The sequence below is a fragment of the Eleutherodactylus coqui genome, chromosome 4 (genome assembly GCF_035609145.1).
Source record: "Eleutherodactylus coqui strain aEleCoq1 chromosome 4, aEleCoq1.hap1, whole genome shotgun sequence".
Lineage (NCBI taxonomy): Eukaryota > Metazoa > Chordata > Amphibia > Anura > Eleutherodactylidae > Eleutherodactylus > Eleutherodactylus coqui.
In genome coordinates this window covers 235,460,596-235,474,300 of record NC_089840.1, presented here as the reverse complement: position 1 = coordinate 235,474,300, position 13,705 = coordinate 235,460,596, and the positions used below count along the sequence as shown (strand labels likewise).

The 13,705-nt window shown below is 45.3% G+C and overlaps 1 protein-coding gene across 2 annotated transcripts in view; it reads left to right on the top strand.

The window, feature by feature from the left end:
* PDCD11 (programmed cell death 11) overlaps window positions 1–13,705 on the top strand; it is a 51,517-nt gene that overhangs the window by 15,817 nt on the left and 21,995 nt on the right. For both annotated transcript variants that reach the window (XM_066600889.1, XM_066600890.1), the window contains exons 12-16: window positions 7,843–7,989; window positions 8,073–8,324; window positions 8,969–9,109; window positions 10,175–10,369; window positions 12,755–12,925. In XM_066600889.1, coding sequence (XP_066456986.1) covers window positions 7,843–7,989; window positions 8,073–8,324; window positions 8,969–9,109; window positions 10,175–10,369; window positions 12,755–12,925 — 906 coding nt within the window. The remainder of the gene's footprint in view (window positions 1–7,842; window positions 7,990–8,072; window positions 8,325–8,968; window positions 9,110–10,174; window positions 10,370–12,754; window positions 12,926–13,705) is intronic.

Genomic DNA, 13,705 nt, shown 5'->3' with positions numbered 1-13,705 from the left:
ATGTACATCCGTCCTCACTAGCTGTCTTGTGGTTTTTATTTTAGGAAATATTAAAAAAAAATATATATATATATATATATATATATATATATATATATATATATATATAATCTCTGAGGCTGGGTTCAGACGAACGTATATCAGCTGGGTTTTCACGCCCAGCCGATATACGTCGTCTCTCTCTGCAGGGGGGCAGCCTGGAAGAGCCAGGAGCAGTGCTCTGAGCTCCCGCACCCTCTCTGCCTCCTCTCCGCCCCTCTGCACTATTTGCGATGAGGAGAGCCGTGATGGGGGCGGGGCTAATCCTAATTTTTTTTTAAAAAACTTAGCCCTGCCCCCGCCCCGCCTCCTTTCATTGCAAATAGTGCAGAGGGGCGGAGAGGGGGCGGGAGCTCAGTTCCTGCTCCTGGCTCTTCCACCCCCCTGCAGATGAGGACATCTTATATCTGCTTGGCGTGAAAACCCAGCTGATATAAGTTCGTCTGAATCCAGCCTGAGGGTGATGGATTAGAAAAACTAATGCAGTCACATGTCAAGTTGTCAACCTTACTTCAATCAGTTTGGATCAGTTGTGGAGTAAAGTGTACCTTAGGGAAAAAAAGTTGCAGCGTTGCCGTAACGGGTTCTCTATCTGAATATGCTTGAGCACGAAATGTTTACGGTTTCCACCTTACATGGCGATCTTCTTAGAGGATGTACACCATTTCCGTTATGTGTGAATGTACCCTAAAGCTGTAAATAAACTATCCCCTCTGCTGCAGTGGTTTAACCCCTTAGTGACCAAGCCTGTTTGCGCCTTAATGACCAGGCCAAATTTTGCAAATCTGACACGTGTCACTTTAGCATGGAAAAAGACCAGAAAGGTTTTGCATATCCAAGCGATTCTGACATTGTTTTTTCGCCACATATTGTACTTCATTTAGGTGGAAAAAAAAGACCGATAGAATTTGTGTTTATTTATTAAAAGCGCCAAAATTGGGAAAATTTTGAAGATATCGTCATTTTTTTCACATTTCCAACTGCAATATCTCAAATATGTGCAAACATAATATAGAAATTTTTGCTAAGATTTATATTTCCATCCGTTTACTTTATTTTGGGCGCACATTGGAAAAACGTTCGTTTTTTTTTTTAACCATTTAGGAGACGTACAAATGTAACATTAAAGGAGATGTCCCGCGCCGAAACGGGTTTTTTTTTTTTTAAACCCCCCCCCCCGTTCGGCGCGAGACAACCCCGATGCAGGGGTTAAAAAACCCACCCGCACAGCGCTTACCTGAATCCCGGCGGTCCGGCGTCTTCATACTCACCTGCTGAAGATGGCCGCCGGGATCCTCTGCCTTCGTGGACCGCAGCTCTTCTGTGCGGTCCACTGCCGATTCCAGCCTCCTGATTGGCTGGAATCGGCACGTGACGGGGCGGAGCTACACGGAGCCGCTCTCTGGCACGAGCGGCTCCATAGAAGACTACAGAAGACCCGGACTGCGCAAGCGCGGCTAATTTGGCCATCGGAGGCCGAAAATTAGTCGGCACCATGGAGACGAGGACGCTAGCAACGGAGCAGGTAAGTATAAAACTTTTTATAACTTCTGTATGGCTCATAATTAATGCACAATGTACATTACAAAGTGCATTATTATGGCCATGCAGAAGTGTATAGACCCACTTGCTGCCTCGGGACATCTCCTTTAATTTTCAGCATTTTGAGGAACACTTTGTTTTCCTACACCAATCCAAGATTGGAAAGGCTCATAGGAGTCAAAATGATAGATACCCCCACAAGTGACCCCATTTTAAAAACTACACCCTTTAACGTATTCACTGAGGGGTGTCATGAGTATTTTAACCCCACAGTTTTTTTTCAGGAGTCAATGCAATTTAGAGGAGAAAAACTAAAATTTCATATTTTTGCAAATATGTCATTTTAAAGACAGGACTTTTTTCTATAGTACACATGAAAATTAGGATGTGCACCCCAAAATGGATACCCCTGTTTCTCCCGTGCTCAAACATACCCATTGTGGCCCTAATCATATGTCTGGATGCACAATGGGGCCCAAAATGAAAGGAGCAAGCGGTGGCTTTCGGAACAGAAATTTTGCTTGAAGGAGATTTAGTCCCCATTGCCCACTTGTAGAGCCATTGAGTGACCAAAACGATGGAGAACGCCCACAAGTGACCCTATTTTGAAAAGTAGACCCCTTAACGAATTTATCTAGGGGTACGATGACTTTTTTGACTTCACAGTTTTTGAATGAATCTAAGGCAAGCCGAAGGAAAAAAATTACGATTTTCATTTTTTTGGTAATTCTGTCATTTTATACGCAGTTTTTTTGTACAGCACATATATGAATGAAGACATGCACCCCAAAATGGATACCCCTGTTTCTCCCGTGCTCAGAAACATACCCATTGTGGCCCTAATCATATGTCTGGATGCACAATGGGGCCCAAAATGAAAGGAGCAACCGGTGGCTTTCGGAACAGAAATTTTGCTTGAAGGAGATTTAGTCCCCATTGCCCACTTGTAGAGCCATTGAGTGACCAAACGATGGAGAACCCCCACAAGTGACCCTATTTTGAAAAGTAGACCCCCTAACGAATTTATCTAGGGGTATGATGACTTTTTTGACTTCACAGTTTTTGAATGAATCTAAGCCAAGCAGAAGGAAAAAATTATGATTTTAATTTTTTTGGCAATTGTGTCAATTTAAAAACTGTTTTTTTTGGAAAGTGTACATAGGAATGAAGACTTTCACCCCAAAATGGATACCCCCATTTGTCCCGTGTTCAGAAACATACCCATTGTGGCCCTAATCTACTTAAAGGAAACATAGCTAGGCCTATAATGGAAGGAGCACCCGTTGGATTTCAGGGTACAACGGAATAAATTCCAGGCCCCATTGCCCACTTGTAGAGCCATTGAGCGTCCAAAACTATAGAGAACCCCCACAAATGACCCCATTTTAAAAACTAGACCCCTTAACAAATTCATCTAGGGGTGTACTGCATATTTTGACCCCAAAGTATTTGAATGAATCTAAGCAAAGCAAAAGGAAAAAATTACGATTTTCATTTGTTTGGCAATTTTGTCAATTTAAAAACTGTTTTTTTTGTACAGTGTACATAGGAATGAAGACGTTCACCCCAAAATGGATACCACTGTTTGTACCGTGTTCAGAAACATACCCATTGTGGCTCTAATCTACTTACAGGACACATGGCTAGGCCCATAATGGAGGGAATGCCCGCTGGATTTCAGGGCAGAACTGAATAAATTCCAGGCCCCATTGCCCACTTATACGGAAAAAAATTTGACTTCCTAAAAATAATCCCTCCCCCATCCCCCAGCCATCCCCATTTTTTGGCATTCCCTAAATATTAGATAAAGGTAATAATATAAACTGCGTTTTATGTCCGAAGACAGGGGTAATTACGGAGGCTGGTTGGGTTGGGCACGTGGGGCAAGAAAACCGTGTATCCCCCCTCCTCTCATGTATTTTGGGGGGTATTTCGTAACCTCAGCGGCGGGTATGGGGTGTAGAAAGTGGCGCTGTGAGGCTTTGTAATCTTGCTGCGGTGCAGCGGTCTCACAGAGAAGGCGCTCAACAAGCTGCTCCTGGAACTGCAGGAAGACGAACGTTCCCGGGGCTTCTTGTAAATTACGGATTACAGGTAGCAGTCTGAAGAACGCCGGGCTCACGTAGCCGTAGGCGGAATCCGCTTGCCGAGGCCCACAGCGGATTCCAGCTGTGAGCCTGGCTGTGACCCTGCGTACGGTTGCGTAATGTACTGCGCATAACTGCCTACTCACACAGGCGGTTTTTTGTTTGCATTTCCCATGCCGTCGCTTAGAGATGACTCGGGTACCCGGAGCCCGTACACAATGTGTTTACATATGGGGTGCGAGTATATCCGCGGTCATAGAGCACAAAGGGCTCTAGGTCGCAGATATTCGTGGTAAAATATAGCATGCTGTGTTCTGTTTCTGCGAGTGGATTACGTAATTCCGACCCGCTAATTGGGGGGAATTGTGTAATCCAATGCATGCGATTGATCCGTGGATTACCGCTGATCAAGCGCATGCAGAACCTGTAATTCCTCTCCGGTCATGTGTGACCGGCCTAATGTTAGATCGCTACTTTATCACGTGTCCGGGGACCGCTCAGCGAGGCCGCCGGTCACTGCTCCAAGCACTCAGCGACCATTGGTTGCTGGGAGCAAGGAGATTTAAAATTTCCTGGGCTTCCCGGCTCCTGCGAATGTGTCCGGCATTTTGCCGGCGGGCGTATGCGCAGCAGCCGGAAGGGTCCATGGAGGATAATCGCATCTGGATTCAAATGCGGAAGCCTCCGAGAAGATGTTTCATCTCCCCCCACCGATCGCATCTGTGAGGGGAAATGAAACTGCCACTTTTTAAAGAACTTTTACGTGATCGCCATTATGCATTGGATAACGGTGATCACGTGACCAGTAACCGCATACCGCGGCTCCCCGTGACATCTCCGGGCTCTTGGCTACCTTTTGTAGCCAGCAGCAGGGAGATTTTATATTTCTTGGGCAATATTTCACTTTTGCGCATGCGTCTGCAATCATGCTGACGGGCGCATGCGCCGAAGCTGGGGTAAGATCCGCGGATCAACATCCCACCAGGGAACAAATCCGGGACCTTGGGTACGTAATTTCATCCCCCCTTACGGATATGATCCATAAGGGGAGATGAAACTTTAACTTTTTAAACTTTTTTTTACTTAACTTTTTTTTTTTTTACTTTTTAACTTTATATGATCACCGTTATCCGATGGATAACGGTGATCATATGACTGGAAACCGCATACAGCGGTCCCCAGTCATATCTCCCTGCACTCGGCTATCTGTGACAGCCGGGTGCAGGGAGATTTTGAATTTGCCGGGCTCGTCGGCTTCTGCGCATGCGCGCCGCATCGGCACATCGCAGAAGCCAGCTGGGGGTCCCGACACCGGCTGGAGGACATCGGCGGACCTGAGGTGAGTATTTTCACCTCCCCTCATGGATCCGATCCATGAGGGGAGGTGAAACTTTTCTTTTTTTACACTTATTTTCACTTTTCCGCGATCGTCGTTATCCATTGTGTAACGGTGATCGCAGTACCGGGGACCGCTCACCGCAGTCCCCGCTGACATCTCCTGCCTCCCGGCTACCTACAGGAGCCGGGAGCCAGGAGATTTTAAGTCTCCCACGCCGCCGGGCCTTCTGCGCATGCGGCTGACGTAATGCCGCCTGGCGCGCATGCGCAGAAGGACGGCGCCCGGAGCATCGGGACAGCGTGGAGTCGTGCGGCGGACCTCGGTGAGTAATTTCAGCTGCTCCGATGGATCCGATCAATCAGAGCAGCTGAATCTTTAACTTTTATTGCACTTTTATTTACTTTTTTGCGATCAGCGCTATCCATTGCATAGCGCCGATCGCAATGCCGGGGGGGGGGCTCCGAACAGCCCGGGATGACAGCTCCATGCTGTCAGTTACCTGCGGACACCTACAGCATGGAGCTGTCACGTCCACAGCCCGAGGGGCATTATTCTCTGCAGGACACATGTTTTTACGTCCTCAGAGAATAAAGCCCACTTCGGGAGGACGTAAAAACACTATGGGCTGGTCGTTAAGGGGTTAAAGGGGTTGTTCGGCTAAAAAAAACCTTTTTTTTTATTTTATTTATTTTTTTTAACAGCTGGCTAAACCATAAAAAAACAAAAGAAGCAATACTCCCCTCTCTTTCTCCACAGGAAACAAAGCGGTGACTCTCATGGCCTTCCTGGTCAATGCTGACAGAGAAAGTCAGGAGACTGCTGTGTCACCATTCCTGGCTCATGGTGCATAGAATGCGAGTGCTGAAGCTAGGAGAACATGCGGTGCTGCTACTGCTTCTGATTGGCTGCATCAGCCACCTGACTTCTGCTGTCAGTATAGACTGGGAGGGCCACGGAAGCCATTGTGCTGTTTCGCAGAGGGAGAAGGGAGGCGAGTATTGCTTTATTAATTTGCTACTTTATGGCACCGTCAGCTGTTTAAAAAATGTCTTTAAAGTCTGACGGCCCCTTTTAATGTCCTCGAAACATTTCATCGAACAGAATATGTAGGTTTGTGTGGCAGCTAATCAAGTAATCCATGTAATCAAGGCATGCAACACTTTTTATTTATTTTTTTTTAGGGTCATGGAGGGAGGATAGGGGCGCTATCAATGACTCCCTTATGCCCTAATAAGACTCTTGGAAAGGGGTAGTTGTCATGAGACACATCCCCTTTTAACCCTTTCCAATCCAATTTGTATCCTGGTTTTCCTAGGGGGCTTACTCTTTTTCTTCCATTATACAACGGCGCTATCTGCTGGCTAAAGCCAGTACTGCATGAGGTGACACGTTGGATAGGCTCCGACAGCAGAGAGGCTGGCAATATACAGCAAGAGAATCCAGACTGATGTCTTCCAACATCGGAGCTGTACAGCCTTAAATCATAATGTCTTTAGACGTCAGACAGTGGATTGAAAAGGGTTAATGGGGTCCCCCTTTTTCCTTAGGACAGAGTTGTCAATGGCTCCATATACATGTAGTCATGTACCGTCTTCATTGCAAAAGAGTAAATCTGTCTTTGATGTGATTTTTTTTCCCAGCAAGAGAAACCAAGTGATCTTGTAGATATGAGGTCTTTTAATGGCTAACAAAAATACATGATATAGTGAGCTTTCAAACCTCTCAGGATTCTTCCTCCAGGCATAATGAAATAGATCCTAAGAAGCAGGCATATATATACACACCTGACAAGGCACAGACACTGATGTGATTAATTTGCACTTAAAAGAATACCACAAGCAGATGAGTAGAGAAATAAATACTTAAATAGTCCACTGATAAAGATGTGAAGGTTCTATGGTCTCTGAATTAGTGTTGGGAGGTCACCAGGTCAGTGTTATCTGTGCTATAGATTTCATTTCATACTTCTCAGTCACACATGAATCCTTTTGAACAACTTAAAGGGGTTGTCCCGTGAAAGCAAGTGGGGTTATACACTTCTGTATGGCCATATTAATGCACTTTGTAATGTACATCGTGCATTAAATATGAGCCATACAGAAGTTATACACTTACCTGCTCCGGTGCTGGCATCCCCGTCTCCATGGCGCCGACTAACACTGTCTTCTCCTTCCTTTAGATGCGCTTGCGCTGTGCGGTCTTCTGCTCTGTTGAATGGGGCCCGCTCCAGCGTGCTTGCGCCGCACATGTCTTCTGCGCATGCGCAGACCAGCTCTCCGGCGCGAGCACGCCGGAGCGGCTCCATTGAACAAAGCAGAAGACCGCACAGCGCAAGCGCGTCTAATGGAAGGAGAAGGCAGCTTTAGTCGGCGCCATGGAGACGAGGACGCTAGCACCGGAGCAGGTAAGTGTATAACTTCTGTATGGCTCATATTTAATGCACGATGTATATTACAAAGTGCATTTATATGGCCATACAGAAGTGTATAGACCCACTTGCTTTCACGGGACAACCCCTTTAAACCTCTTTTAAAAGTGTCAAAACTTGTTATACGTTTGTACTCCCAAATTCTTCTAATGGATTTGAAATTGACGAAGTATAATAACTTTCATGTGTTCTATGTTGTGTCCGTGACTAGAAAATACTGCTAATATCTTCTGTGCTTTCTCTTGTACCTCTTCCACTTATGTAATGATTTGTCCCCTGCTTTACACTGCTATACAATGTTTCTATTAATCTTAGGGACATGAATTGCAGAACCTTGTGATGCTGTGCTGTAGATCAACACTATTTATGTAGTGAATTGTAATTTCATCTGCCTCTTTGTTGAACAGGGCACTGTGAATCGTTTCACCTCGGTGGGAATGGTGGTGGATATCACAAATCGCCTGGACGGTCTTGTGCCCACGCTTCACCTAGCAGATGTCACTGTACAGCAGCCCGAGAAAAAATACCCTGTTGGGAGCAAGATCAAGTGCCGGGTGAGGAAATGTCACTGTTTTTTGAGTGTTTGAAGATGTGGGGCAGGGGTTAACTTTATACATTACCTCTCATTACATTGTAGGTTCTAATTGTGGATCCATCAGCCAAGAAACTGATCTTGACCAGGAAGAAAATTATGATGAATTCCCCCTTGCCCATCCTTACCAGCTACCGCGATGCCACTCCTGGCCTGATCACTCATGGTTTCATTTGTTCGGTGAAGAACGTTGGATGCGTTATCAAGTTTTATAACGAAGTTCAGGGATTTGTGCCGCTCCGGGAGTTGAGCTCTCAGTATATTGCAACACCAGAAGGCCTTTTCTATAAGGGACAGGTAATGCTTTAGTTATCAAAGCCTGAGCTGTAATGCTGGCGCCGGCCGATGAATCTGCAGACCTAATTAACATGTCTTCGTTAGCGGTTTCTGAACTAATAGTTGCATTTGGGATCCATTCTATAATTCCACATTCTTATTTCTGTACTCAGTAAAACATGGATCACTTATCTACAGGGTTGGTGATAATATATGCTTGCTGAGGTCTGCATAGCACAAGAACGCTGGTCCCTGAGCTCCCTGCGTGAATGGAGCAGTAGTGCGCCTATGTCACTACCCCTTCATTCACTTCAATGGAGATGATGGAGTACAGCATTCAGCTATCTGTCAGTCCTATAGAACCAACTAGGTTTTCTCAGATATGCATATAAAAGATGTCCTACATAAGGATCTCACTTTTAATGGAGGCTACAATAATGCTGGAGAAGCTTTTAAAGCCAGAAACATGGCATACTCTTCAAACCTCTGATTTTGGGAAGATCCATAGCCCCCTGGATATTACCTGATTGGTGGATTGCACTTGAGCAGAAGTCTAACTTGCACAGTTTTAGTGCCCCCTAACAGAGGTTCTTATGAGCTGGTTGTATTTTCCGCTAGTGTTCTGTATGTATCCTATATGAATAGCGGTGTTCCCTAATTTGCAGGTGGTTAAAGTAAGAGTGTTGGATTGTAATCCCGAGAAGGGCACTCTGCTGCTGTCCTTCAAGCTAAACAACGAAGAGGAGAATGGAGTTCAGAAACCCAAAGCTGTCAAAAATGCCACAAAAGCCTGTGACTACGGGAAGGTATGTATAGACTTCTGTTATTGCCGTCTCATACGATCTCCATTTAGTAGACCCCTCCGATGATGGGGAAGGTTCTGTTAAACCATAGAAGAGAAAGTACAGTAAAAATAGGGTGCCATCTATAAATCAGATGCTTAAGTATTAACCACTCACCAAGCAGCTGGACCCACTTGCCACTTATTCATTGAACTAAGGAAAGAATGGGAATTTAATTTCTGGTAATGTGTTGGAGGGGTTGTCCAGCGTTTAACGATTGATGAATTATCCTCCGAATTCCCTGTTTTTCTAAAAATGAGACCTGCACAGATTTTTTTTTTTTCCCCCAGGATTTTTGGGGTAGCTTGAAATATAAGCCCTACCCTGAAAATAAGCCCTAGCTACATTACATTAAAAAAAAACAAATACATTACCTAGCAGGCTCGGTCCGGGTCCTCCTGCTGCTCTTCGTAGCTCCAGTGTGCTTGCTGCAGTCTTCAGCCGCGCACAGAAGATCGCTTCCTGGTTATAGGATTCATAAATCCCACCTCCAGGAAATGATGGCTCTGATTGGCTGAGCAGCACTCGAGAACCAATCGCAGCCATCACGTTGTGGAGGTGGGATTTATGAATTGGCCAATCAATGCCGTTGCTCAGCCAATTCATAAATCCCGCCTCCATAATGTGATAGCTTTGATTGGTTCTCGAACACTGCTCAGCCAATCACAGCCATCGCTTCCTGGCGGCAGGATTTATGACTCCCATAACCAGTAAGCGATCTTCTGTGGGCGGCCGAGGACTGCAGCAAGCACGCTGGAGCTTCAGAGAGCAGCAGGAGAGCCCGGACTGAGCCTGCCAGGTAAGTATAATAAGACCTAGTGCCTCTTTTGAGCAAAAATTAATAAGACTGTCTTATTTTTGGGTAAACACAGTAGTTGACCGGCAGGGGTTTGCCTCATTGATCAGCTGTAAACTCTGCAGCGGCCTCAGTTGGTTGAATGCAATGGCAGCGGTGCCTGCATGTTAACTTATAGATCTAGTGGTTCACGCATTCTAATAATTTTGGTCCTTTCTTTTTCGCTTTGCCAGGTTGTTGATGTAAAAATCGTAAGTAAAGCAGATGATGGGCTGGTTGTGCTGATGCTGCCGGAGGAACGGCCTGCATTTCTTCCCAAGACTCATCTTTCTGATTACATCGCCAGTTGTGAACTCTTGTGGCACAGTTTGAAGAAGGATGAGAAACTTACTAACGTAATGATTCTGGGCACTTTCAAAGGCAGAACTGTATCCTTTTACCACCTATGACCTAATCTAGTTTATTTTAAGCCGCCTCATTCTCCCATTAGTAGGATCACGCAAATTACTAGGGCAATCGCAGAGGTAGTTATAAGGATGGGATATTACTAGACCATTATACTGGCTCCCAATTGGGATGTTTAAAGCGGTTGTGGCAAGTTATAACGTGTGGATAGGGGATAACTTTAAGACTGCTGGGACCCCCAATGAATCTGAGATCAAGGTTCCGATCCATCCTTGAATGAATGGTAGCAGAGGTGGTGCACGTGTGCCACCACTCCATTCACTTCAGTGATATCACCAGAGATTGCGGAAGCACTTGAACTTTGTAATCTCTGGTTGTCATTGAAGTTAATGGAGGGGCAGGGCACTTGCTAGACCTCCGCTCCATAAACTCGGGGACCGACTGGACTACCGTTCTTGGGATTGATTGGTGGGGGTCTGATCACTTTGACCCCAGTCATATAGTGAATGGCCATACAGCAGAGACAACGATTGTAGTGCGCATGCAGCAGACATTGAATTGGGCTTGTATGTGATATATAGTAATTGATGGTAGTGCATGTTCAGCCATAGATGCGTGGGTCGTATAGCGTGTCATCAGATCCCTCACAGCTTCACGTCACATGGTGACAAAAAGCAGTAGTGTAAATGGATACCTAAATAGCTTTAAGGCTCATTTAGACACACAGACAATCGCTCAAAATACGTCAGAAACTGACCGTTTTGAGCAATCATTTTGCATAGGTACTAATGGACTAATTAGCCCTTTAGTACCTCATTGCATGTATTTAGAGAACAGCGGGTGGTCTGTTCTCTAAATACATTACTATTGTTCTTCAGCGGGACTGCAGCTGTTAACAGCTAAAGAATGTTATCAGCGCTGCCCGTGAAGTACTCGTCCTGCGGTCTGTCTAATCAGCAACAACGGATTTCATGCGGACCTGAAGTCAGCGATGGACGAAAAGTGCACGGTTGTGCACATTGACACACGATTATCGCTCAAAAGATGGCTTTTGAGCGAATTTTGAGTGATAATCATTGTGTAAAAGGGCCTTTAGTCATTTCTAACTGCTAGTTTTGTCTAGAGAACAATCATTAGGGATTGATAAGGGCCACTAAATACAGAACTAGGCCTGCTATGACGGGCTGCATCAGAACAACAAGCTGAGCACTTATCTAGCGCTCCTTACTCCTCTTGCCCATTAATAATGATCCCCTGCAGTAGTAACCCCTCTGAAAGCGAAAATGACAGTAATATGTCTATCATTGCTGAGATGACCTCTTGTCGGTGTCTGTCAGACAGGAGGAGCGGAGGTTTTGGGCTCGGCCTAAATAACAGCGCCGCTGCTCCTCACATTCCCCCATAGCAGCCGGTCTCCTCAGTGCTCTCTGCCTTTTCACATGTGGGTGTAAAAGCCCCACTCCTCCGGCTCGGACATAACTGACTTATCAGCTCAGCAGTAATATACATAGTACTGTTATACAGTTTTTTGGGGGGATTTTTTTTTTTTTTGTATGAAGGGGCTACTACTGCACGGAATAGCCACTGACAGGCAGAGCAGCAGGGAGAGTTTTATGCCGGCTGCACACGGGCGGATTTGCATTGCGGAATCCAGAGTGGGTGTGCACCTCTGGGTTCCGCAGCTAATACCCCCCATAATAGGGTATGGAAAAGTGAATCTTCCTGCACACGTGCGAAAACCAATTACGGTTTCCGCTCACGGAGGAAAAATCGCAGCATGCTCCTTTCTTTCTGCGCCGATGGCTTCCATTGAAGTCAGTGGAAGCCATCCAATCAGCACCCCTTCTGCAATTGACATTGTGGAAAGGTTGCGAATTCGGGGTAAAGCAGGAGTTGTAGAAAAGGTTTTTTAGAAGTTTTTGAAAAAAAAAACTGTACTGCACAGGTCCGACGAGGGGGCCATGCAGACCATCCGCAGTACAGAAAAGGCAAAGAAACTACAGGTAAGCGCGGATGCTGCTGCTGCCAGGGCTGGATTCTGCATGCGTAATCCGAGCCCACCTGTATGCAAGCAGCCTTAGATAGGTGCTCAGCATGTTGTCTTGACTCAACTCATTCTAGCAGGATGGATTCTGTGTTTGGTGGCCCCTTTCATCCCCCAATGATTGCCCCCTAGACAAAATGAGCAGTTAGAAAGGACTAAAGCTATGCAGGCGTCTATTTACACTACTCTATATATGGCTTTTTCCACAATTTCATTTTTATCTGTTTTTTTTTTTTTTTTTAGACCACCCCTTTAAAGTTGCAATACTCTTAAAAGAGAAGTTTCTGCTCCACTTTAACTTCGGCCCCCACGTTGTCTCTAAATACATTTTGACTCTCCTAGTTTCCTTTACAAGATGCTTCAGATACTAACCAGAAAATCTGCCCTCATCTCATATATTGAAAATAATCCAGTCATTAAGGACATTTCTGACATCTCTGTTGGGATGTTGATCCCTGGATTCGTGAAAAATATCATGCCATTTGGAATATTTGTGGAGCTCCCATATGGTTTTGTCGGTCTGGTCCCCAAATCGGTAAGTAATAATGTTTGTACCCAGAGTGTTAATTCCAATTAATAGTATCTGGATACCCATACAAGTGCCTCAGGAGCTGTACCTCCCAGCATTCCCAAATGTGTCTCCACCATCATCAGTTTATAGAAGATCTACATTACGGTACAAAATTCTGTGCTGCTCCATCTTTGCAGGGTGGGAGATCTGCTTCCTTTCACACTGGCAGATGTATGACTCAAAACTGTAGAAAAGTTGTCTAAGAACTCCTATGGATAGGTCAGCCATATTAGTTGTCATTTAGGTATTCCAGAAACTGATATAAATAAGAGTAGACGAGTCTGTTTTGTGGGTAATCTCTTTATAATCCAGCTCATTCAAACAAGGAGGAGGTTGAAAGTAGCCAATACTCACCTTTTCACTGTGCCTCTGTTCCAGCAAAGCCTACTCGATTCCGGCTGAAACGGGGAGTCTTCAACTTGCCATTCTACTGTACTTTTGGTCGAGCACCAATGACCGAGTCCTCTCTGAAACTAGAAACGATGACGTCACGTTGATCGCTCACATGGCTGTTGCAGCCAATCATTGGCCATGGAGATCATGTGACCATTGGGGCCAGTAATTGACTGCAGTGGTTGTAAGAGCGATGGAGGAAATATTATTACTCACTGTTTCCATACAGAGCAGGGCTGGAGCATAAGCACAGTTGAAGAGTGAATACAGGCTTTTTCACTTATACCATTTACTACCCTGGGGCAAGTTTTTTTTTGTTAGAAGTCAGAAGACTCATTAATGTTAGAATTA